Genomic DNA, 27,557 nt, shown 5'->3' on the forward strand with positions numbered 1-27,557 from the left:
TTGTTTTAAATGAATATTGTTTTAAGTGTGGAAGACTGAATGACCCAGGGCTTGACAGCCACCTTCATCCAAGTCATCTGTCTTCTCTTGCTGGCAGGAGGGACACCTTAAAAGTCTGGATTGGCATAGCATGAACTAGCAGAACCATTATTTACAGGTAACAACAAATTTACCTTCCAGACTCAGGATGCGAGGTCTACCTCAGGCTCCTCCCAAACAAGGAAGATCTGCTCCACCACTTCCTGTTCCAGGGCCACTCGTGAGAGCTATCTGGGAGCGACTCTCCTTCCCTGCAAAGTAAGCTGTCATCAGGTCCTGTAGAGATGGCCAAATCCAAATGCTGAGGGGTCCCCAATACAAGGGTATGATAACCTCCATCTATCTATCTGAAAGAAAATAATCTGGCAGGAAGCCTTATTTTCTTTACTCTAAGAGCATTCCCAGATAGTCCAAATAGCCCAGATGACTGGCATTCACATTCTCCGAGGGCACACATGATGCTAACAGAGACAAAGACTTCCTTTACAACACTGCTAACCTGTAACTTTTGGTAAGTGTACCCGACCTTCACACAGTATAAATGGGCAGAGGCTAGACTTGAAATTGCAGGTAGGAAACCAAGAAAGAATTTATCCCCATGATAAAGCAAAATCCATCATTATGATTCCTCTGAACAAGAAAAGGTATATGATTACTCAAGTATATGTATTAGAGGAAGATTAAATAACATTTGATCACAAAACACAAGACAAGAAGCTGGGCACAGTGCTGCACATCTGTAGAGCAGCAGCACTTGGGAGGCTGATGCAGGACCGCTGTGGTTTTGAAGCTAGCTTGGGATACATAGCAAGGCCCTTTTCCTCAATTTCCACCCTGATCCGAACAAGACAGACAGACAGAACAGAACTCTACTATCATCTCCTTCTCTCCAGAAAGTATACTCACCTTTTCATCTAACACCAGAATCTATGGGGGTGGGAGGGAAGGGATGGGGGTGATGTTTGCACAGAGATGTAGAGTGTGAGGAAAATGGAATGCTTGAAAATGTCTTAGAAAAAATGCTATAGATACGTAAAAAAGGAAGCAGAAGTCACTAATTTAAAACTTTCTGTCCCCCTTTTGAGACAAGGTCTTACTCTGTAGCCCAGGTTGGCCTAAACTCACTATGTAGACTAAGTTAGCTTTCTTTATACTTGCTGTGGTCCTCCTGCCTCAGCTTCCCAAACAAGGAAGCCTTTTTTTTTTTTTTTTAAAGATTTTATTTATTTACTTTATGTATGTAAGTACACTGTAGCTGTCTTCAGACACACCCAAAGAGGGCATCAGATCCCATTACAGATGGTTGTGAGCCACCATGTGGTTGCTGGGATTTGAACTCAGGACCTCTGGAACAGCAGTCAGTGCTCTTAACCGCTGAGCCATCCCTCCAGCCCACAAGGAAGCCTTCTGAGTGCTAAGATTACAGTTATGCACTACTACATTTGGGTTTAAAACTCCTTAATTAAAATAAAACAAATATAGCTTAATCACTAGGAGACCCCCACCAAAAAAACAACCAAACAAACAAAAAACAAACTCCATTCTAGGAAAGAGTACAAAGTTAAGACAATAACATAGGTTTATTTAGGTCTCCTTTCAATTTAGGTTTTCCTGTGAACCCATGGCAGGTAACTTTTCAGTGTGGGCCTTGCTACCTTTGCAGAGAATACACTTCATGCCCGTTCGTGTGGGTGGAACACTAAGTGCCAGAAACTAACTCAAATTTTATTTTCTTTAGAAGACATTTTCTAATCTAAGACGCACAGAGGTCTTATCTTTAGTTATAACTAAGGTAAAGTTAAATTATGTATTTTCTGGAGTTCTCTCTGAGTGGGTCAAGGATAGAAGGCGATATACCCTTACAGGTAACTTCAGTAGGGAAGTATTTCTCATAAGCATGTGTCTAAGAGATTATGTCATGACTTTTACTACGAAGCTAAACCATTGCTGTTGCTTAGATACAGAAGAGGCTTCTGTTTTTCTATCATTAAAGCAAGATAACTATGTATAATACACACATAAATACATACATACATACATACATACATACATACTTATTTTTTTCAAGAGAGTCACACCCAGGTCTGAGACAAAAACAACAAAGAGACTATACTATGTAAATGACACCAGGTATACTCATGGAGGCAGAATGAAAAGTCAAATAAACTCTGCTTTCAAGTTGTGATATATCATGCCTCCAATCCTAACACATAAGCTGAGGCAGGAGGACTGTTATGAGTTCCAGAGTAGTCTGGTCTACAGCGATCCTGTTTTGAAAAGCAACCAGTCAACAAATGATCCCTCTACCCACATCAGAAACTCAGCACTGTTGCCCCAATCCCAGGTCACAGGGCAGCTACATATGAAGGCAGACCGTCATGATCCCTCTTAGGAGGCTGAGGCAAGAGGATTTGAATTTCAAGTCAGCCTGGGCTATTTAGTGAGAGACTATTTCAGTTCTCTGCAAACATTTTACACGCACGCACACACGCACGCACGCACGATAAATAAACAGCTGTGAATCTGATGAATTTATACAACATATCTAATTTTTTTTTTTTTTTGCCTTGTATGGATACTAACCAAGAACGAGAAGAGGGCTGAAGAAATGGCTCAGCACACACTGCTCTTGTAGAGGACTTTAGTTTGTTTCCTGACATCCATGTCAGGGAATTCACAACCACTTGAATTCCTGCTTCAGGGGATCTGCCATCTTTGGCCATCATGGGCATCTGTACTATGTATATGTATATATGTATATGTATATATATGTATATGTATGCCCACATGTAGGCATACACATGATTAAAATAAAAGTAATCTGAAAAAGAACTGAAAACTTTAAATTGTAAAAATTAAGTTTAAAATTACAATCCATTTTCTCAAAAAAAAAAAAAAAAAAAGTAAAAGCTTTGTTGAAGAATGTCTAGGTGACTAGAAGCTTTGAAGAAATTGCCAGCTTTGTGACTATATACTACTGTATAGTAGGCCATCTTTTTCTTCTTCCTTGTTTTAAGGCTTTTTGATAAAGGTCTCGCTTCTGCAGCCAGGTGGCCTGGGACTCACAATGCTCTTACCTCAGCCTCCTGACTGCTGAGATAACAAGTATTTGTCAACACATCTGGTTGATTTAGGATTAAGTAAAAATATACCCATTTCAGTGATTTCCAACTTGAGATGGTCAAGGAAAGGGTGGCTAAGGGTTGGATACCAAAGCTCTGACAGAGTTTATTTACTCTCTCAAACCACTAATGTAGTTTCTTGCTGTGACTGAGGTCTAAGCCACATTTAATTTGGTAAGAAATAATATATGAAAAGACAAAAGGGACTCAATTTTCACTGCAGACCTATCCTTTTGGTGGTTCTGCAGTCTCATCCATTTTATAGCTGAGACTGGCTACAGCAGCAGGATTGGTTCCAAAGACTGTTTGTTTATTTATTTACTAACAAAACCACACATTATCACTTGTTGGCCTGGCACTCGGGGTATCTTAGGCTGGCTGTAAACACAATGGCAGTGCACATGGCTCAGCCTCCTGAGTGCGGGGAACACAGTTATAGACCACCATGTTTGCCTCTAAGGTAGATACCTTTATTTTTCTAAATTTTATTTTTATTTTAAATTGTTTTTGTATGTGTGTTTTTATGCATGTGAACTGATGGTCACAGAGGCCATAGGCATCAGATCTCTAAAGAGCTCAAGTTATAGGCAGTTCTGAACCACTTAACATGGGTGCTGGGAATAGGACTTAGAGGCCATGCAAGAGCAGTAGACGCACTTTATTTGCTGAGGCACATCTCATCTCTAGCCAAACAACGCACTGTGTAGAAGCTTTGTTTCTAGAAATTTAAAGAATTTCACACTTGAAAGCCTGACTGTTAAGTGCTGAGCTGTCTGGACCCCTACTGGAGAGGTTGCTAAGCAGAGAATCCAGGCTCAGAATTTGGACAGCACACTCACACCAATTTTTGTTCCAATCAGACAGCCTTGGTTTTGTATCACACATCAGAGATGTGTATTTGTAATTAGGTTTGAGAATTAATTCCTATCAATGTGAAGATTCCTATCTGGTACTAAGTGGGCAAGAGGAAGGATGTCGAATCTCTAGGAAGAGACCCTATTAGAGAATGTATCAAGTCTTAGAAGGATGATGTATGAGACAGGCCTCTGCTTCCAGCAATTCCTGATAACAGCCTTCCTATAGCTCAAACCAGGAAATTTTCTTAGATATCAAATGATCAAATGGGGGTGGGGAATACTGGAGAATCAACTAAAGATTATAAAACTGAGTTTGGCATAAGGAATGTCCACCTCTTAAATCAAATGGCTTCAATGGGAAATGGTGATTAAAGCACCAAAGCGAATTCACTGTAGTGAGACAAAGTGCTTCCTCTCTAATAAGAAAGGAGTAAAGAAGGGAGTGCAATAGGAACTGGTTTTGAGCGAGAAAGTGAAGGTGCCACATTATCAGTATGAATAAGTTAGCTGCTCCAGTCTACATCACAGAACATCCTTTATGGCTAGTCTTCAACTCACTTGGTAGCTGAGACTAGCCTTGAACTCTTGATCCTCCCGCTTCTACCTTCCAGGTGCTGGGACTATAGGTATATGCTACCAGACCCAGACCATGAAACTGAATTTTAAATTATAGAAATTCCTGTTTAAAAAGAAAAAACACGAATTCTTACAAGTCTAAAAGTCCTTTCTTACCATCTTTATCCCCATCCAAACAGCTTCCCTTCACATAACCACAACTCTCAAGTCAGTGTACATCCTTCCAGTCCTTTCTGGGATATTTATTTCCAGGGTACAATTACCTGCCCTTTAACCATGTCAGTCTCAAAATAGCAAAGCTTTAAGCAAAACCAGACAACTTAATTACTATAAGAGATGTACTCACAAAGAACATTATTTCATGTAACTGTTCAAAGATATGGACAGGAAATGAAATACAGTTACAGGACCTTGAAATGCTATTTTTAAAATACCTGGCTACTTATATAAAAAGGCTTGACATCATTCATGACATAAAACATTAAAAAGAAGATCTGAAGAAAGATGAAAGCCATTTAAAGAGACAAGAGACGGACATTGCGCCAGGTGTGTTGGATGAAGACTTACTAGGGAATTCCACAGAGCAGCACTATGAGGACTGAGCTTGTGGCTTACGCTCTGCACTGGCAGCTGTGGAATCTTCCAGCGTGGCTGTGCATGCCCTGCCAGTGAGTGATAACCAGCCCTGCACTTCTCTCTCTAGTTGTACATGACAGCCTCACATATCGCCCATTATTAACCAAAAGCACAGCATGAACCACCCACTTGACGCAGAGAAGTAAGTACCTAGGTTCTCTTGGATGGCATGTCACAGACAAGGGCTTAACATTTGTACATTAAAGGAAGAAAACTAACAAATCCATGCACTGGGACTTAATACACATTTGCACTAGTGTATTAATATGCTTGAGTCTAAAAAAAATCTGTCTTCACTGGCAGAATAAGTAAGAAAGCATGTGCAGTTTTGTCTGCATGCTATTTAATAAAGCCCTAGCAGAGTGTTATATGTGAACAAAACTTCATTAATTTCTAACTTTTTCCTGTTCATGTATACGTAGAAACAGTCAGTTTTTAAATATAACTATGTCAGGTTAAGAAATATTAGACAAATTATCAAAGATAAATAAAGTGAAATGACATCGGACACATTTAAAAAACCAAACATTAAATGTTCTGAAAAGAATGTCTTTCAAAGACACAGATCACTTACTCCAGCTTACAAGAAAACATCCCTGCTGCTTCCTTGAGGTGTGATGTTTTTATATTTGAAGGCAAAAACAGGACCGGAGGAAAGTCATCTCTTTTAGAAATTACTTGATCAAATCCCAAAGTTCTTGAGATAAAGGTCTCAGGCTGACCACGTGACATGCTAGCAGTAAGCCAAGTGTGTTACAGAGGCCTCCATTTTCATGTCTCCAATGGCTCAAAATCGAAACCGGATGAGATAGTATTTCTTACTTTTCAAAATCATTACATATTGTAAGTAAAAGTCTTTATGTTGGAGGCAAAAAAGACACAGGGCTTGTATGTTCTAGGCAATCACCTTGTTTCTGAGCTATAATTAATGCTTCAAAAGTCCTCAAAAGGGGCTTTCTTGTTTTGGTTGAAGATTTTACTCGCAAAACACGAAAAGTTGTTTTTAGCTATTAAGTATAATAATTAAAGGAGAAACACTTTTCTCTTTTGGTATAAGCAAACACTTTCTAGGGATAAGATGATGATGTGTTATTGTACAATCAGATTTACAGATCAAGTATTTCATGGTATGGAAGAATTCCATACTCACATGCTTAAAACAGGCAACCGGAGCTGCTATGAAGCTATTGCTGTTGATGTAGTTACCCCAGCTGAAGCCTTCCACGGAGATTGCTGGAATAATAAAATAATAAATAGAATAATAATAAGTTCAGATTTAATCCTCTAACATATTTACAAAAATGTATGTATTGTTAAGGCCTATGTATAATGTTAAGGCCTAGGTAACAATTATATGGCTAGACACTTTCTCTTATGTTTCTGCTGTTCCTAGGAAACTTTCTAATGCCAAGATTGATTACACAGTCTGTTATGTTCTGTGCCCCTCGAAACCTACCACAGTAGAAGCCAGCAGAACTGTTGTGTGTAGTCACCCACAATAAGCTTGGGCTGGAACCAACCACCCAGCAGCACTTCCTACACCTGTGTGTAAGCTTTTATAGTATAAACTGCCGCTAGGATAGACTCCCAACATAAGAGAAATACCTGCAATAACTTAATAAACTGTTTGATATAAGACTCCCATTTTGAGTAATGGTCCAGTACAGTTTTAAGTTCCTGAGACCTCCCTGGAAACTGGCATCCTGCTTAGGCAAAGGAGACATGTATGTGGGTAACTGACATCCTAGTAGACAAGTTAGGACAGGAACACTTGACAAGTTAAGTTCCCTGCCAGAGTTGAATACCCCAACCAATGGGAGCAAGATAAATGTACAATAAAGGCATGCTCCTAAGGAAATTCCCTATCCCTAAATCCTGATTGGTGAAATAATTTGGCACAGATGTTTGTGTATTTTGGGCTTAAAAACCCTGTAGGATCTTAACTCAGGGGTCATGGTTCAGTTCCCGAATCTGGACCATGGGCCTGGTCCATCAGTCCTGGAGTGTATGCTAAATAAACTAGCCTTGTCCAACTGAGACCAGTGTTTGTGTGGTTTGTGAGGCAAAATTCCTGAATCCCAACATTTACGTATTTACTGTTTGCTGGGGAGCCTGTGTGTGTGGGGTCACAGGACAGCTTCTTGGAGTTGGTTCTCTCCTACAGCAGGTGGGTTCCAGGCTTGCTCTCGAGTACTCTCACCTGGTGAGCCATCTCTAGCCTGAAAGTTGTTACTGTTCACTACTATTGTTGTTATGTTTTAGTTTTTCAGACAGGGTTTCTCTGTTCTAGCCCTGGTGGTCCTAAAACTCATGGAACTCACTTTGTAGACCATGTTGGGCTCAGAGATCCATCTGCTTCTGCCTCCCAAGTGCTGGGATTAAAGAGGTGTACCACCACAGCCTGGCTTTGAAAGTTACCTTTTTTATTTTTTAAACTTGAAAGGAAATAAAATTAATTATTTTAAAAGGAAAAAATTCAGTGAAATGTGATGACACATGCCTGTACTCAAAGCACTTAACAGATGATGGTGTGGGGTGGGAGTGGGGTGTCGTCATAGTAAACCCTCTTCCAAAAATCCACTCACCAGAGGAATCGATAAAGTGGCTGAACAACACAAGCTTTTATTGGTTAAACCCATGTTTTAAGTACTTGCTACCAAAAGTATATCAGAATTCAGAGGTTCATGGATCTTCAGGCATCTACATGCACTTTATTTAGTGCTTAAATGACACATATGTCAAAACATTTGGATTTCAGATTTTCCTTCTGGTTGTGCTAATGAGGACCTTATGTACTAGGTGAACACTATCACTAAACAAGTGCCTTTCCAGATCAGAATTTGTATTTTCTGTTAGGAATGTCCCACTTGTATTTAAAAACACAATACCAGACTTTGAGGGCCTAGAGAGATGGCTCAGCGGTTAAGAGCACTGACTGTTCTTCCAGAGGTCCTGAGTTCAATTCCCAGGACCCACATGGTGGCTCACAACCATCTGTAATGGGATCTGATGCCCTCTTCTGGTGTGTCTGAAGACAGCTGCAGTGTACTGATGTAAATAAACACACCCCCAAGGTTAAAATGCTGTTACTCGAAACTAGCTGAATAAATATTTCACTTTTATTACTTACCAGAATTACCTGCTTTTGTCTTTGCTTGATTTTGCAAGGTAGCTTGATACTGAGCATAGGCAGCTAATTTAGCAACTAAAGGTTGTTTTTGAAGGACTTTTGCTTTCTTTGTTGGAGGCTTACCCTGAAACAAGAAAAGTTAAGTAAATAGGATTCTTCTTCATCCCTCCACAACCAAAATCTAACATGACTGCATACTAATCATTCTGCTTAAATATTGAGGGTTTAGAAAATTATTAAAGCAGAGGAAACATACAAGGGATTTTAACATTAGAGTTTTTTCTTTTTGAGTTCTGCTACAATGTAGTTATCTAATATGGGCAGTAGAGCTGGCACAGACTAAAACAGCAATATGCAAATTAATATGTTAATGAAAATTATACCCCATAAAAATGTTAAAATATAGGCTGTGGTGGATATTCAACTTCTCCTTAGAGTAGACAGACTCAGGGTTATTCACTCATGCAGCTGCAAAGCAATGCTACTGACACGGTAAGAGAAGTCAACTGAATGTTCAAAGAGCAAGTGACTGAGTTTATACCTTTAGTGCTAATGCAAAAGGTCAATGACATAATGGTCATGGCCAAATTCAGTGTGACAAACTGCATCCATTTGGGTACAGACCACTGCTCAGGATCTTTGGGAACTGTCTATCTGAAATATAGAAATACATCTAAGTGATGTATTTCCTTCATCTAGGGGGTTAAATAACTCTTTCAGTGCTATGTAATGATCACAATACATTAAATGAGAGGGAAACTGTGATCACACAAAAGACAATTACAAAAATCAGTACTATAATGCCTTAAGAAATTTTTAGATGGTATGTTAATAACTGAGTCAAGTAAGTCAGGATACTAGTACTTTGTCAGCACTAATATATATTTAAAAGAGGATGATTTTCTTTTGGTTTCATAGATGTTTTAAAAAAGGTGAGTTATATCAACCAAACATACTTGGTTAGGGCATCGAACTGGATGTACTCAAAAGTACAAAGCTAACAAAGAACAAAATCCAAAGTCCATAGCAAAGTAAAGAAAAGAAAACAGAGCCCCCCCCAACCCCCCGCCCAAATGAATCGTTCTCTGCTTTGATAGGAACTGAGAGACAAAACGGGGGGCACACCAGGAGATTAGCTTTATGTTCTACACAAACAAGTTATTTAATTGTACTTATGTGAAGAAAGGTCCTACTCATTTATACAGATAATTTCAGCTTATCTCGGATAGCATGTTCTCACTATGTAAGATGCTCCTGTTTACACCACTCGTGGCTCATACATTCCTAAGAGCGTGGGCTGTAAACGCCTGGCCCGTTAGGCAGAGGTGGAATGCAGTGAATCACAGTCAGATAACCGGGGAGTGAAAGCCATGAGAAACAGGAAGAATAAGAAGGTTTCTGTACCGTTACCTGAAGTCTGGCCAGAATGCTTGCCTTCTTAGAGTTTGATGAATAACTTCTTGAACAAGAAACACTGCAGAAACGTTTTGTTTTAGAATAAAAAGCATCTCGTACGCCGACCATCCCACACATCTCGCAGGTAGCTAATAAATCAATACAATAAAAACATTGATATGAACATCATAATAAAGTCAAATGTCTCCTGTCTAGTGGTACTTATCTAAAAATATGCAATGAATCTTTTTGCTATCTCTTACACAAATGATAGAGAAAAGTTACAGACAGGACCTGATGCCATGGTTGCCAAAGTCTAACAATTTCCTGAAATTGTGTGTGTGTACACAGAGACAGACCCTGTTTTCAACTAACGTTTTTCCTAATGCTTATCATGTGCTAGTAGGCATTTTCATATATATTGATACATATATTTGTTACATGTTATGAATTTTAGCTCTTAAATGGGTATAAGCAAAAGACTAAGAGGACTGCAACATAGTTGAGGATTAACGAAATGACAGCAAAAGTCTTTAAAATACTGCAAAGGTTGAAACCAAAAAAGAACAAGTATTTAGAAAAATTAAAATTATGTCCAGGGGACATAGAAGGATGGGGCAAGCTTCAATTCCGAGGTGAGGTCTCCTAGCAACTAGTCAGGGCAAGAGACAGCCAAGTTTCTGGTAGGTATTACATAATGACCAATAGTTTGAAAGAATTACATAAACAAATGTCACAAGAACTGAAATTCAAGAATGACAGACAGAGCTGGGTCTGTCTGTGCAGGCAGGCTGAAGCAGAAGGGCTGAGAGGTTGAAGGTCTACCTAGGCTGCAGAGAGAATTCAAGTCCAGTGTGGAGAACTCTGTAAAACCCCACCTCACTAAACAGTGGGCTGGGATACAGTTTAGTGGTAGAACACGCAGTGATAGTGCATGCGTGACGCTCTAGGTTTAATCCTTAGTGTGACCTAAGGGGAGTTTGGGGGAGAAACCCAATAGGTTAATTTCCCACTCAAATGGCCAGGCTAAAAACACCTGCAGCATAACCAGTACTTACAAATACATGAGAAATGGAAACAAGACAGAATACCAAAATCCAAGGCATTGTGTCCAGTAGAGAAAAAAAAGAATAGTTCCTTGTACAAATTCTAGATCATTTTTAAAAAAGGCTACCATAGTGGTATACAGTTTTAATCCTAGCACTTGGGAGACTAAAGCAGGCCTGGTCTCCGCAGTGAGATGTGTCTCCAACAAAACAAAATGAATCAATGTTGATTAGAATTATACACTCTCTCAATCTGCACTGCTCTTTTGTGATAAGATTTTCCATACTGGTGTGACATCACCAAACCAGAGCAAGAACATGCAACATTAGAAACTAATTTTGTGTTGTTCTGAGACAGGGTCTTGATTTGTCTGAAATTCTTGAATTAACTGTGTAGTCTAGGCTGGCCTTGAACTCACAGAGCTCTGCCTGCCTCTTTTTCAAGCACTGGGATTAAAGTGTCCACCATTATGCTAAGTTCAATAATTTTGATGTAAGTTTTCAAATAGTTTTGTCAACCATGACTGAGAAATATCAGTTGAAGTAGAATACATCTAGGAAATTCTTCTTTTCTGGTTTGTGGCGCTCGATAACACAATATCTTTCCATGCAAGAAAGAGCTCTACTTCTGAGCTACACATCTATCTTCCCTTACGTACATTTTTTTTTGGAGACATAGTCTCTCTATGAAGTCTTGCCTCTCACAGAATTTGTTATATGGACCAAGGTGGCCTTAGACTCAGACAGATCCTCTTGCTTCTGTCTCCAGTGTGCTGGGAATCAAAGGAGTGCACCATACCTGGTCTTATGAACATTTTAATTAGTTGGATTATCTTTTTGTTTTGTTTTGTCCCCCACACAATTCTTTGGATTATTGGATGCAATAGCACATATGACTCTAGTGGGCTATGATAATGAAGCTCTCTGACAGCACACACAGCGGCATCTTTCTGGTTTTCTTGAGACAGTCTGGTTCAAAGCTCTAGTGGGCTGTGATAATGAAGCTCTCTGACAGCACACACAGCGGCATCTTTCTGGTTTTCTTGAGACAGTCTGGTTCAAAGCTCTAGTGGGCTGTGATAATGAAGCTCTCTGACAGCACACACAGAGCGGACTACAGTCTGGCTCAAAGCTTGCCAAGCAGGTTAGGTTTCCTGTGAGCTCCATGGACTCCCGTCCCCACCACCCTAGTGCTAGTTGGAATTATGAGTAGACACTATCGTACTTGGCTTTCTATGTGTTATCTGGGTATCAAACACAGGTCCTCATGCCTGCTTAGCAAGCACTCTACTAATAAGTGATTACCTCAAACACTTAAGTTGATTTTTATAGAAAAAAATTGTTTCTGGGATGGCTTCCCTGTGTACATATTCATTTATTTGTGGTCCCAGTGACAGAACTCAGGGCCCTGTGCATGCTAGGGAAGTACTACCTCTAGGCCCCTTGTTTAGTCCTAAGTGAGGCCACTTTCTGTGTTACTAGAGGTGACAACTTATATGCCAGGTGGGGCAAGCTGAGGCAGGAGTACTGTCTGTTTCAGGCCAGCCTGGGATTTATAGTGCAACTTATTCTGAAAAAAAAAACCAACCAACCGATCCCCAAACCGCAAACACAACAATATCTGCCAACCTCTGCCCCAAATCTTAGAATACATTACCATAGAGTAAGTCCTATCTGATTGTTTCTAAGAGCTGTATGAGTCTTCCCACTTTTAGCGCTATAGAGATAGTCATTACCTGACTTTATTGTGGACTAATATGTTGTCTATGATGTTGCTCTACCAGCTTCCCTCTGGAAGGTCGGATGGCAAAGATAGAGAAGTGAAACCGCAAACTCTGACCTTATCTGACTCCTGCGCTCAGCTCAGTCTCTTCAAACAGTCCTTCAAAAATTCTAAAGGAGAGGCACGGCGTGCTACCACTGCTTATAATCCCAACACTTCGGAGGCAAAGACAGGAGGAGTGTGAGTTCTAGGCCAGTCTGAGCTAAGTAGCAACACACCATCTCAAAATAAAATAAAACACAACTAACCTAGCAAAAAGGTCCAATGAAGACATGAGCTCAGACATCACGTCACACAATAGGTCAGAGCGTGGACACTCACCCATGCCAGATTTGCCATCAGGGTATGTGTAGACTTGCCCATTGTTTTTGATAATTGGTAGGTTGGCAGGTAAAGGAGCGGCTTCTTCTTCACTCTCTTCAGAGCTCGAGCTGCTACTTGTGTCCTCACTGCAGCTATCATAGCCGTCAAACATCCCGAACCAGTCTGCTTTTTCTTTTGGATTGTGAAGAATGTTCTGTCTTCGTAGAAGAAACCAGTGACATATGACACAGTGCGTACACACACCCCCCTTTACAATCCCTCAACACAAATGCCACCAAGTGAGACTTGACAAGTGGCGATCTAGTACTGAGAACTGATTGTTTTATTTGTTTTTGGGACAGAGTCTGTTACAGCTTGGGCTGACCTCCCACTCAGGGGATCCTCCCACTCAGTCTCCCAAGCCGCAGGGATCATAGGTGCAAGCTTAGCAGACAACATTGTATCCTTTTCAAATAGTCTAAGTTTCTTAAAAAAAAAAAAAAACCACAGTGGGTGTTTTGCCTGCACGCATGTCTGCGCACCACTTATGTGCCTGGTACCCATAAAGGTCAGAAGTCATCACTGGATCATCTGGAACTGGAGTTCTAGATAGTTGTGAGCTGCCATGTGGGTGATGGATACTGAACCTGTGTCCTCTGGAAGAGCATCAACCACTGAGCCACCTTTCCATCCCTCTTTCCTATTTTGAGACAGGTTAGCCTAGGCTGGCCTTAATTCTTCTGACAGCTGGTGGCTGAGAACACAGTGTGTCCTACTGTGCCCAACTTGGCTCCTCAGGTCACACAATGGGAATGTTATTTATACTCTAAAGAACACTGACCTAGGAGCTTCCCTTGCAAGACTTTTGCATATACCAGTAATGTTGCCACCACTCCTCACCCCGAAGAACACTCCTGTTGCACTGAATGACTTTTGGGTAGTTTTATAATTACACTATTTTCAAAGAGTCAGGATATGACACTATTGGAATATTTAAAAAGAAATGATTCTAAAGGCAATTCCAAAAGAAAAGTTTTTCTATTTTATACTTGCAGGGTAGGTGGTAGGGAATGGGTTAATCTTCTTTGATAGTGTAGCGACATGAACACATAATTTTGATCAACCTGACACTATTACCTGAGAACTTAAGTTTTTTCTTTTAGTCACCTAGTAACTACTTATCAAACAACTGTGCACCTCAATCCTAACTGAGGACACAGCTAGAGCAGTGTACATAGCAGACACAGCTCTTAATGGTGTCACAAACTGAGAGATAAAGCAGTTATGTGGCAACAGAATAAGATGGGGCTAGCAGCATACTCAATGATGACACCATCCTCAGTGAAGTATTGCATAGCATTTTATTCTGGAGACAAAGCATCCATTCCTCACTCCTCTTGGAATCAAGTTTGTTAAGACACAGGATGTTGTTTTAAAGTCGAGGTGAAATGTCATCTTTCAGGGAAACTTCTTAAGTTTAAGAAGTAAGCGACTCAAGGCCTGCAGGTCCCTGAAACTGACCAGATACATTAGACGCCTCCTCTCCAAGCTAAGGACTCTGAGAGACACTGTCTGGGAGAAGTAGAAACCATGGGAACAGTGACCACACTGAAGCAGTGTGCTTCAAGCTTTCAACTTTTGAGAGCCGTCACAAAATGCTAGGGTGGGCTTCAGAGACAGCGCTGCCATTCTGCTCCCTCTAAGTAACCGCTCACCACAGCCCTGCAAGTAACCCCAGTCAAACTTACTGACTCACCAAGTTGGAATTTGGTAGTATCTTTACTGTGGCTAAGTGAGGTAAGGAGACTTTTGTTCATGTCTCCCCAGGAATAGTGCCACACATATGAGGTAAGACCCTGAGAACACAAAGGGTGACCCTTGAATATCTACTGTTGGAACAGGCAGAGGAAGGATCAAGATAAAGGATTTTGAGTTGGCTCATGCTTTAATCCCAGCACCGGGAGTAGGGTAGGGTAGAGTAGTAAGGTGTGATGTGGCGTGGCGTGGCGTGGCGTATGTGTGTGTGTGTGTGTGTGTATGAAGATACAGATGAATCTCTGTGACAGTTTAAAGTCAGCCTCATCTACACAGTGAATTCCAGGATAGGCAGGGTTACATGATAGAAAACTTTCAAAAACCAAAACCAAAAGGAAAAGATACAGGATTTGGAGATGGCTTGATACACTGACTGCATGCATGACTGACTTATGCATGACTTGAGTGGACTAGAGATGATATACAGGAGGATTTGTAATTGGATCGTAAGAAATCCTTTGGGCTTAGAAAGGACATTCCCCACCTCATAGGACCAAGAGAAGACAGTGTATAAATGATTTACCACAGTATTTGGTTTACAGAATTAACCAACACCAGCCAGAATAGGCTCTGAATCTCTAATAAACTCATCCAGCCCACTTTCATGCAGAAATATCCATGAAGACTCCACTTGAGGCCAGTGAGATGGCTCGGTGCTGGCAGTACAAGCCTGATTTAATGGACTTCAGTCCCTAAACACTATGGTGGAAGGAAAGAACCAACTACTGGAAAATTATTTTGTGATCTCCATGTGTGCCATGAGATGTGCACATTGATACATGTATATACATACACATATACACTCATACACACAATACTAAAAGGATAATACAACAATACTAAACGGAGTCCACATAGCCTTTAAACCCAGCACTAGCAGATCCGTGAGTTCAAGGTCAGCCTGAGTTTCAGGGTAGCTAGGGTTACAGAGAGACCCTGTCTCAAACAAACAAAAACAAAATAATCCTCCCAAACAAAAATCAACCCCACACCAAAAAAGTACAGTCTCCAAAACAAAAAATTACTTCCCCCAAACAAAGTCTTCCAAGGTTTCATCTATGCTTGCCTACTATACAGCTAGTTCACTTAGCAAGTAATATATGTTACCTCAAAAGAGCTTATTCTAACTTTATGTTCAGAAAGTATCAACTTGACACTTCAGAAGATTAATGATTACAGATGGCATACTACAGGCTGTTGATATTTTTTAAAAGAGTTAATGTCAGGCATGGTAGCACATATCTTGTTTCAGTTTGCTTTCTGTTGCTGTGATAAATACAATGACTAAAAGCAACATGGAACGGGTTTACTTTATCTTACATTTCAGGTAACAGCCCGTCACTGAGAGAAGTGAGGGTAGGAACTCAAGGTGGAAACTGAAACAGAGGCCAAGGAGGGATACTCACCCCTCCCTGGCTTGCTCTTTGGCTTATTCTATTAGCTTTCTTACAAAGCTCACACACACCTGCCTATGGATGGTCCCCACTACGCCCAGCGGGCTTGGCACCTCTGTATATCAATCACAAATTAAGAAATGTTCCACAGACGCACCCACAGGCCAATCTGACCAGGGCAATTGTTCAATTGAGGTTCCTTCTCCCAAGGTGACAATAAAAGCTAAGCAGGACACACCTGCAATCCCAACACTGCAGGCTGAGGTGGGAGGATCACACGTTCAAGGTTAGTACCTGCTTTGTAAAGCTAACACTGAGTATTTTAGTTATTAGCTGTATTGTGTGAGGGTAGATGCCCAAGGAGGCCAGATGTCAGATCCCCTAAAGCTGGAATTACAGGTGGTTGTGACCTTGTGGTCTTTTTTCTTTTTATGTATACAGCATTCCACCTGCATGTACACATGTAGGCCAGAAGGGGGCACCAGATTTCATTATAGATGGCTGTGAGCCACCATGTGGTTGCTGGGAATTGAACTCATGACCTCTGGAAGAGCAGACAGTGCTCTTAACCTCTGAGCCATCTCTCCAGCCCTGAACTTGGTCTTTTCTAAGCACAGCAAGTGTTCTTAATTGTTGAGCCATCTCTTTAACCCAACATCGTCATAATTTATGACACTTTTTGGGAAGCTGAATTCTTTGGAAGAACTGTTTTCTAAGTATCTTTTCTTCCATAAACTAGTCTACTCGTAACAAACAAAAACAAACAAACATGCCAGGCTGTGGTGGGGCAAGCCTTTAATGCTAGCACTTGGGAGTTAGTCCAGAAGACAGCACTGGATCTCCTGTACCTGGAGTTAGAGGGCTGGGTGCTGGGACAATCCTCTTGACCTAGCCTCCTGAGTGCTGGGACTCCAGGGTAAGCCCCCATATCTTGCACTAAAATGTCAGTTCCTTCAAAACTGATTTACAGATTTAACACACTTTCACCATTGTCTTATCAGAGTGACAGAACTGACAGCCTGGTTATATCATAATGCTACATTAATGGAGAAAGTGGGATTTTGCCTTGAACAGGCTGAGAGATCAGTGCATAAATTATGTAAGGACCTAGAAATAAACATGTAGTCAATAAAAATCAGATACTTTTATCCACATTCCAAATCAATCCAAAATGGTCATATTCCAAATTAATTCAAATGGTCAGGCATAAAGGGGAAGACCTTAAACTGTAAACTTCAAAGAGAAAAATAGCACTTCTAGTTAAGGTTTAAGGTGAATACTAAAAATATCCATAGAAGAAAAAATACAATAAAACTGGGTTTGATAAAAAATCTTAATTTCTTCTCCTGAAGATACAACGGAGGCTTGCAAAATGGTCCAACCAGATAAAGGTGCTTGTTGCCAAGCCTGATAACCTGAATTTAATTCCTGGAATCCACACGCTACAAAAGCAGCAAACCAACTCCTGAAAGCTGTTCTTTGACCTCCAAGGGTCATGCTCATTCAACATTAAAAAGATACTGTTAAGAGAGCAAGCTACTTACAAGACTGGGAGGAAATACTGGCAAATCATGTACTTAGATAACAACAACGATAACAACAACAACAACAACAACAACAACAACAACAACAACAACAGCGTGGAAACGCAGAGAGGGCTGAGCCAGTTGGTAGAGTGCTTAGAGCATGCACAAGCCATAGGTTTAGACACTTGTTTCACTGAAGTCAGGAAGATAAGGAGTTCAAGGTCATCTTGGGTTACAATGAACTCTGAGGCTGTCCTGGACTAAATGAGACCCTATATCAAAAATAAAACAAAACACCCCACCCCCCAAATTCTCTCAATTCTCTTATATCACTTGCCACTTGGTGTGGTGATATAAATTTATAATCCCAAATTACTTGAGAGGTCAAGTCTGAAGCCAGCTTGGGCAATTTACCAAGACCTTGCTTCAGATAAAAGAATACAAAAGGACTGAGAGAGCTGGGTGGTGGGGCACTTGGCCTAGCATGCTCTAGGCCTTAGCACTGAAAAACCAAACAAAACCAGGCCAATTTGGTGCCACTTTCAGTATTTAGGTTAGAGGCATCAAGAATTCAAAGTTACCCTCTGGTAAATAATGAGCTTCAGATCAGCATAGACCTTATCTCAAAAAAGAAAAAGAAAAACCCTACAAAATAAATCAAGCATACTCCCAAAACAGTGAAAAAGCAAAATCACTTCAGAGAATGAAACAATACAGTTTTAAAAGTGAGGTAAAATATTTAAAAAGACATTTCAAATATACTCAGATGGCAGATAAAGACATGGAAACGCTTAATATTTTTAGCTATTATAAAATGTAAATAAAAGCCATGAGACTGACTGTTTAGATAGTGTAAGCTTGTAATCGCAGCATTTATATTTTTAAACCCAACACTTAAAAGGCAGAGAAAGAACAGTGTTTAAAGCTAATCTGGACTATATATATAGCAAGATTTTTGTGTCGAAGTGACAGAGATGGTCTCTATGGTTAAGAGCACTGACTATTCTTGAATATGGATCTGGGTTCAATTCTTAGCACCCATGTGGTGGTTCATAGCCACTTGATAACTCTAGTTTCAGAGGACTCAGTGCTGTCCTCTGACCTCTGTAGGCACCAAGCATGCATACATACAGGTAAAAACTTACATAAAATGAACTAGATCCAATTTAGGCAGGTGTGGTGGCATATACTTTTAATGCCTGCAGAGGCAGGCAGATCCCTGAGTTCCAGGTCAATGTTGCCTACAGAGTGAATTTCAAGACAGCCATGACTACAAGATAGAAAAACCCTGTCTTGAAAAACCAAAAACTCCCACAAAAAAAAAAAAAAAAAAAAAAAAAAAAAAGGAAGGCAGGGAGTCACAGCTCATTGGTAGAATATTTGCTTAGAAGACTGAAGCCCTGGGTTTGAATGATCCTCAGCAAAGCATAAACTGAGTGTTGTGTCACATGTCTGTAATCTCAGCATTTGGGAGACAAAAAATAGGGCATCATAAGTTTATCATTGACAGGGACTGCAGAGCAGCTTGGGCAGGATCCTCCTTCCTGTCTCCATCTGTGCCCAGAATTAAGGCTGTCCTACATCCCTCCATACCCAAATAACACCTGGAGAGAGCTGGTCTCCCAGGAGCGCTCTCACTACTGAGATCACAGGCTCACAGGCACAAAGGAGGGACAAGCTCCAGTCAGACAGCAAGACCAACTAACACTGGAGATAGGCAGATGGCGAGAGGCAAACGCAAGAACCTAAGCAACAGAAACCAAGGCTACCAGGTATCATAATAATAATAATCAAACTCAGGGCTGAAATCAACCACAAAACAAAAAGAAGTATACAAAGAATCAACAAAACAAGGAATTGTTCTTTCAGAAAAAAAAAAAAAAAACAAGATAGAAAAACCCTTAGCTAGACTAACCAGAGGGCACAGAGACAGTATCTGAAATCAGAAATGAAGGAGGCATAACAACAGAATCTGAGGAAATTCAAAAAATTATCAGATCCTATTACAAAAGCCTATATTCAACAAAACTGAAAAATCAGAAGGAAACGGACAATTTTCAAGACAATACCAGGTACCAAAGTTAAATCAGGAATAAACCATCTAAACAGTCCCAAAACCCCTAAAGAAATAAAAGCAGTCATTAAAAGTCTCCCACACAAAAAAAGCCCAGGACCAGCTGGGTTTAGGAGAATTCTATAACACCTTCAAAGAAGACCTAATATCAATACTCTTCAAACTAGCAAAACAGAAACAGAAGGAACACTACCCAATTTGTTCTTTGAAGCCACAATTACGCTTATACTTAAAGCACACAAAGACCCTACAAAGAAAGAGGACTTTAGACTAATTTCCCTTATAAATATAGATGCAAAAATACAAAATAAACCAAATCCAAGAACATACCAAAATGATCATTCACCATGATCAGATAGGCTTCATCCCAGGGATGCAGGGATGGCTCAATATACGGAAATCCAGCAACATAATACACTATATAAACAAACTCAAAGGATAAAAAGACCTCACAAAATCATCTCATTAGATGCTGAGAAAGCATTTGACAAAATTCAACATCCCTTTATGATAAAAGTCTTGGAAAGATTAGGAATTCAATGCCCATATCTAAACATAGAAAAAGCAATATATAGCAAACCAGTAGCCAACATCAAGCTAAATGGAGAGAAACATGAAGCAATTCCATTAAAATCAGGGACAAGGCTGCCTACTCTCTTTGTACCTATTCAATATACTATTTGAAGTCCTAGCCAAAAAGTGACCCCAAAGTTCCACCAGAGAACTCCTAAACCTGATAAACTTCAGCAAAGTGCTAGATTTAAAATTAACTCAAACAAATCAGTAGCCTTCCTCTACCTAAAGGATAAACAGGCTGAGAAAGAAATTAGGGAAATGACATCCTTTATAATAGTCACAAATAATATAAAATACCTTCGTGTGACTCTAAACAAGCAAGTGAAAGATCTGTATGACAAGAACTTCAAGTCTCTGAAGAAAGAAATGAAGAAGATCTCAGAAGATGGAAAAATCTCCCATGCTCCTAGATTGGCAGGATTAATATAGTAAAAATGGCCATCTTGCTGAAAGCAATCTACAGATTTAATGCAATCCCCATCTAAATTCCAACTCAATTCTTCATAGAGATAGAAAGAGCAATTTGCAAATTCATTTAGAATAACAAAAACCCAGGATAGCGAAAACTATACTCAACAATAAAAGGACTTCTGGGGGAATCACCATCCCCAACCTCAAGCAGTATTACAGAGCAATAGTGATAAAAACTGTATGGTATTAGAACAGAGACAGGCAGGTAGATCAGTGGAATAGAATTGAAGACCCAGAAATGAACCCACAAACCTATGGTCGCTTGATTTTTGACAAAGAAGCTAAAACCATCCAGTGGAAAGAAGACAGCATGCAAATCGATCCACTCTTATCACCTTGTACAAAGCTCAAGTCTAAGTGGATCAAAGACCTCCACACAAAACCTGATACACTGAAACTAATTGAAGAGAAAGCGGCTAAGAGCCTTAGACACATAGGCACAGGGGAAATTTTTCTGAACACAACACCAATGGCTTATGCTCTAACAATTGACAAAAGGGACTTCATAAAATTACAGAGCTTCTGTAAGGCAAAGGACACTGTCAATAGGACAAAATGGCAACCAACAGATTGGGAAAAGATCTTTACCAGTCCTATATTCAATAGAGGGCTAATATGTATATACAAAGAACTCAAGAAGTTAGACTCCAGAGAACCACATAACCCTAATAAAATTGGGGTACAGAGTCAAACAAATAATTCTGAACTGAGGAATAATGAATGATTGAGAAGCACCTAAGTCATCAGGGAAATGCAAATCAAAACCCTGAGATTCCACCTCACACCAGTCAGAATGGCTAAGATCAAGAACTCAGGTGACAGCAGATGCTGGTGAGGATGTGGAGAAAGAGGAACACTCCTCCATTGTTGGTGGTATGCAAGCTGGTACAACCATTGTAGAAATCAGTCTGGCAGTTCCTTAGAAAATTGGACATAGCACTACCTGAGGACCTTGCTACACCACTCACTCTTGGGCATATACCCAAATGATGCTGTAACATATAACAAAGACACATGTTCCACTATGTTCATAGCAGCCTTATTTATAATAGCCAGAAGCTGGAAAGAAACCAGATGTCCTGCAACAGAGGAATGGATATAGAAAATGTGGTATATTTACACAATGGAGTATTACGCAGCTATTAAAAACGACTTCATAAAATTTTTAGGCAAATGAATGGAACTAGAAAATATCATCCTGAGTGAGGTAACCCAGTCGCAAAAGGACCCACATGGTATGCACTCACTGATAAGAGGATATTAGCCCACACGCTCAGAATACCCAAGATACAATTCACAAACCATATGAAGCTCAAGAAGAAGGAAGGCCAAAGTGCAGATGCTTCTCAGAAGGGAGAACAGAATATCCACAAAAGGAAATACAGGGACAAAAAGTGGAGCAGAGATTGAATGAAAAGGCTATCCAGAGACTGACCCACCTGGAGATTTCATATCCACTAAACCCAGTCACTATTGCTGATGCCAAGAAGTCCGTGCAGACAAGAGCCTTATATGAATGTCTCCTAAGAGGCTCTGTCAGAGCCTTACTGATACAGATGAGGATGCTTCCAGTTAACCCTTGGACTGAGCATGGGAACCCCAATGGAGGATTTAGAAAAAGGACTGAAGGAGCTGAAGGGGTTTGTGACCCAAAGGAAGAACAACAGTATCAACCAACCAGACTCCCCAGAGCTCCCAGAAACTAAACCACCAACCAAAGAGTACATATACCTAGAGGGACCCATGGTTCCAGCCGCATGTGTAGTACAGGATGGCATTGTCTGGTATCAATAGTAGGAGAAGCCCTTGGTCCTGTGACGGCTTGTTTCCCCAGTGTAGGGGAATGCCAGGGTGTTGAGGTGGGAGTGGGAGCATGCTTATAGAAGTAGGGGGAGGGAGGATGGGAGAGGGAGATGGAGAAAGGGGATAACATTTGAAATGTTAATATATAAAATATTCAATAAAAAAAGATGTTCATCATTATTCTTAAAAATGAATTACAGACCCTGATTCAGACATGACCAACTTTACTTCTGAGACCCTTTTAGAGAAACAAAACTCTCTCTCACACACACTCTCACTCTCTCTCTCCCCCTCTCCCTCCCTCCCTCCCAGAAGTCATGAATCCATACTTTTACTTCTAGTCCTAATCTATTCCCCAAGAGCTTTTTCCTTCTCACTTCAGTCTGTATTTTTCTTCCCAAGTGAGATTGTTCCTAGACAAAACCCAACTTACCTATTCAAGACTTTTATATTTGTTTTTTGATATGTATATGGTATACATATATGCTCATTTGTGTGTATACACGTGAACATGCATGTATCAGTGGTCAATTTCAGGTATCTTCCTCAATGTCTTTCCACCTTATTTGTTGAGATGGGATTCACTGAGTCTGGAGCTCACTGGTTCAGTGGCTATCCAGAGAGTTCCAGCAATCTGCTGGTCTTTGTCTTCCCCCGTGCTGGAATTACAGGTGGCACTGCCATGTTTAGCTTTTTATCTAGATGTGGAGATCCAAACTCTGGTCCTCATGCTTGCAATGCACATACTTTACAACAGGGGCATCTCTCCAGTCCCTCCTTTCTATCTTAAAACAAAGTTCTTAAATCACATAGAACATACCACTTCTTTCTCTGTAAAAATATCTAGTTTTCAATATTTTGTATGCTCTAATAAACTTTGGTGTATGTATTTTATATTATGGTAGGTAAATGTCCAGTGTATAAAACAGTTTCAGAAGATAGAAGCTTAGGTAGAAGGGCATTTGACATGCAATTTTGTTACATACAAAGTCCTTACAGCTATGTTTCTGTCCCAGAAGTATTAGACCTATCTAGGGAAATATACTCTCATTTTTGACTTTTTGTTAAAAAAACAGATGTAACAATCAGTCAGTATAGCCAGCCCTTCTTCTCACTTCTTTGGAAAGAAATGTCAACCTTCCAGGAAGGCTGGAAAATTGCACAAGTGCCCATGCACTCACACTTAGCCCTGAGTAACAGTTTGCCCCATTTGTCTTCTCTCTTAAATACACGGTTTACCTAAAACATATGTACCAAGCCTAACAATAAAAACTGTCTTCCACATGTATACCAGTTATCAGTTTCAGGAAATTATTTTTTTTTTTTTTTTTTTTTTTTTGTTTTTTTTTTTGGAGCTGGGGACCGAACCCAGGGCCTTGGGCTTCTTTGGCAAGGGCCCTACCCCTGACCTAAATCCCCAACCCCAGGAAATTATTTTTAAAGATTTATTTTATGTGAATACATTGTCACTCTCTTCAAACACACCAGAAGAGGGCATCAAATTCCATTACAGATGGTTGTAAGCCACCATCTTGTTGCTGGGAACTGAACTCAGGACCTCTGGAAGAGCACCCAGTGCTCTTAACCACTGAGCCATCTCTCCAGCCCAATCCTATCATTCTTTACTTATTATTTTTCATTCTCAGTCTGAATTAACTTCTGCTGCCCCCCTTCACCATCCTTACTCATTTTGGGGTCCACAATCTTGAATTTGGCTAAGGACTTCTTGAACTAGTTCACACATCCATTTGACATGTTACTGTAATTTCTGGATAATTTCTTACTTTCCAGCATATTAGTATCTCCCAGGCTCACTTTATACTGACACTGCACTTTAGCCCTGAAATTAATCCCTTTAGGGAGCTCTAATCCTCTTTAGTGGTATTAAAGCCCAGTATCTCAGCAGAGGATAGCTTTACACTATTCATCCCCTCTTCTCTCTCTCTCTCTCTCTCTCTCTCTCTCTCTCTCTCTCTCTCTCTCTCTCTCTCTCTCTCTCTCTCTCTTTTGGCAAACAGGTTCTTTCTATGTAGCCCTGGTAACTCATGCAGACCCAGGGTGGCCCTGAACTCATGAAGATCGGCCTGCCTACCGAGAGCTGGGATTAAAGGCATGTACCATCTTGCCAGAACTTTTGGTTATGCTTCTTTTGAACTTTTAATCCAAAACTTTTTCCCCGTAGTTGTTCGTACTTGTTCTGTCTGCATTATTTTGTTTTTGCCTATGGACTTTTTAGCATGCAATTAGAAAAATATGATTAACTCCAGCACTCAGGAAGCAGAAGCAGGTATATTTCTAGAAGTTCAAGGCCAACCTGGTCTACATAGTAAGTTCTAGACCAGTAGAACTTGACAGTTGAGACCCTCTTTTGGTGGATGGTATGATAAAATGTATCAAGTTAATTTATTTTTTTAATGCTGGAGATCAAACTTAGGCCCTTGGGCATGCTAAGCACACATTCCAGTAGTGTGTGCACTAAGGACCAGCATTTCCATTTACCTTTATGAGTCAACATTAGAAAAATTTTCCTAAATTGTGCCACAGAAACCAAAATATACACCTACATTTTCTTCTAGTGTTTTTACAGTTTGTTTCTATCTTTAACTGTCTGAACTGCTTACACTTTATTCTCATGAGTAGTGAGAGGGGGCTAATGTCTGTGTAAATGGCTCCCTAGCTGCTGTACTGTCCTTTTTAACTCTCCCCTCTGATTTAAAGTGCTACTTTAAGTACCATGCCTCTATCATGTACTCCTATGTACTTCTGAATTTACTCTGCAGTCATTTACCACTTATGACACGGATATACAATAGAAATTCCAACAGAGGTAATTTTGTTTATTTATACAACTAACCTACTGTGTACCTCAGCTGTACCATAGACCATTGGGTGCTACAGCAGTTTCCCTGAAGTCTTCCCCTGTGTTCCATCAGTCCTCAGACTCAGCACTTACTTCCTCACAGCTAACCACTAGTTCAACTCTGGTCAAGTCTAGTCTTTTCAACATTAAAAAACGTTTTTATTCAGCTTTCCTCATCATGGTGCCCAAGAATATGGGTGTCTGTCTCATCTTCCACTGTGGCTGGCCATTGTTTCTCCATTCCTGAGACCAGGCTTTCTTGAATGTGGTCTTACTGTGGTCAACACAGGGGACTCTTGAGCATCTTTGTTCTTGCTCTTCAAGCTTGTAATTACAGAGCAGGACATTCCTGACTGCTCATTAACACCTGCTGCTCGTTTTTCTCTTTCAAATTCCTCACTCACGTCTAATTGTGTTCCTCGATCTACCATTCTTTTTAAAAAAACAAAACAAATTTGAGACGGGGTCTTAGTATGTATGTCACCTTGGCTGGCCTGAAACTTGCTATATAGATCAGGCTAGCCTCTAACTCATACAGACCTGTTTGCCTCTCAAGTGTTGGGATTAAAGGTGTGCACCACTATACTGGGCCCAGATCCATCATTCCTACTGGGAATATGGCAGTGGATTCTAAATGCTTAGTGGTCATGAGAGGCAGAAAAACACATCAAGGTCCATAGACCATTACATAGTCCAAAGCTGGAGCACACTGAGCCTGAGAACTGAGGCAATGTGCCTCACAGTTATGGCACATATGTGACTGTGCCTCATCTGTTTCTCATGTGGCAAGGTTCTGCCTTTATACATTTTAGAGGCTTTCTAGGGTATCTGATGTCTGTTAAGTCTAGATCTACCTTTGAGATTTTCAGTTTTTTGACAATTATTTTTCTTCCATCCTCCCTTGTCCCAGTGATTTTTAAATATTAATTATGTCTCAGACTTATGTCAAAATATTAGTGATATTTTAATTGAGAATTCATTAAATATATTAACTAAGAGCTGAGGATGTAATTCAGCTTAAAATGTGCAAAACCTAGGTTCTATTCCCAACACCTCACAAACTGAGCATGTCCACAAAAGCCAGTAGTATCAGCTTTCCAGAGTGTCAGGAGGTTAAAAAGTTCAAGGCCATTTCTGGTAACCTAGCTAGTCTGAGGACAACAACTTGAGTTACACAAGACTCCGTCTCAGAAGCAACAATAGAGATTTTATTAACTTAGGAAGGACAGCTTCATGTTGAGATGATGTCTTAACTCTGTAATGTTTTATAGCTTGCTTCACATAGATTTTTATCTCATTTTTCCCCCTTTAAGGTCCCCATTATTTAGACTAGGTTAAACTCAAAGACCTGCTTGTCTCTGACTCCCCAGTACTGAGTGCCACCATACTCAGGAATGATTATTTTTTTTAAACGATGTTTTATTATTTTAGGTATGCGCACGTGAGTGTGGGTGCCAGTGGAAGCTGAGAAGTCACATTCCCTGGGGACTGGAGTTACAGGCAACAGTGAGCCATCTGCTGTGGGTGTTGAGAACCGAAAGTGGGTCCTTTGCTAGAGCAACGTGTGCTCAGCCGTCTTTCTATCCTCAACAAATATTAAAACAAATTTGGGATGGAATGGGCACACGTGTGCCACAATACACATGCACAGGCTGACTCCTCCTCTTGTAGAGGTCTATCAGTTTTTATAAATATCTTACAACTAGGGGTGGAGTATCTTTTATCTTTCTCTCTTTTTGTTTTGTTTTTCGTTTTTCAAGACAGGGTTTCTCTGTGTAGCCCTGACTGTCCTGGAACTTGCTCTGTAGACCAGGCTGGCTTTGAACTGTTCTGCTTCCTAAATACTGTGATTAAAGGCAAGGCATGAATTGCTTAATTAAATGGGAAGTGTTTCAATTCCTAAAAGGGAATATATCATATAGTACAGGTTAAATATCTTTATATAAAATGCTTGTGCGTATAAAATTTTCAGATATAAAAATCAGTTTTCTTAGGGAGATCCAAGTCTAAGCACATAAAAATTAATATTTCATATGCATAATAAGTATTATATTTTTAAAAAATCATTTGCCTTTTGAGATACAGTTCCATTCTGAGACTACCATGGTCATTTCAATTTTATGGCAGTCTTCTTGTCTCCGAGCTCCTAAG

General features: G+C 40.2%; 1 protein-coding gene across 10 annotated transcripts in view; it reads right to left on the reverse strand.

Moving 5' to 3' along the window:
* The window catches only part of Mbtd1 (mbt domain containing 1), a 59,591-nt gene that overhangs the window by 26,060 nt on the left and 5,974 nt on the right, over positions 1 to 27,557 (reverse strand). For 7 of the 10 annotated variants that reach the window (XM_032913980.1, XM_032913976.1, XM_032913982.1 and 4 more), the window contains 4 exons: positions 12,906 to 13,105; positions 9,765 to 9,904; positions 8,361 to 8,484; positions 6,381 to 6,463 (listed from right to left, as the gene is read on the reverse strand). In XM_032913980.1, coding sequence (XP_032769871.1) covers positions 6,381 to 6,463; positions 8,361 to 8,484; positions 9,765 to 9,904; positions 12,906 to 13,059 — 501 coding nt within the window. In that variant the 5' untranslated portion in view covers positions 13,060 to 13,105. The remainder of the gene's footprint in view (positions 1 to 6,380; positions 6,464 to 8,360; positions 8,485 to 9,764; positions 9,905 to 12,905; positions 13,106 to 27,557) is intronic. The other 3 variants (XM_032913983.1, XM_032913984.1, XM_032913979.1) reach the window with 2 other exon arrangements.

Source organism: Rattus rattus, chromosome 9 (genome assembly GCF_011064425.1).
Source record: "Rattus rattus isolate New Zealand chromosome 9, Rrattus_CSIRO_v1, whole genome shotgun sequence".
Lineage (NCBI taxonomy): Eukaryota > Metazoa > Chordata > Mammalia > Rodentia > Muridae > Rattus > Rattus rattus.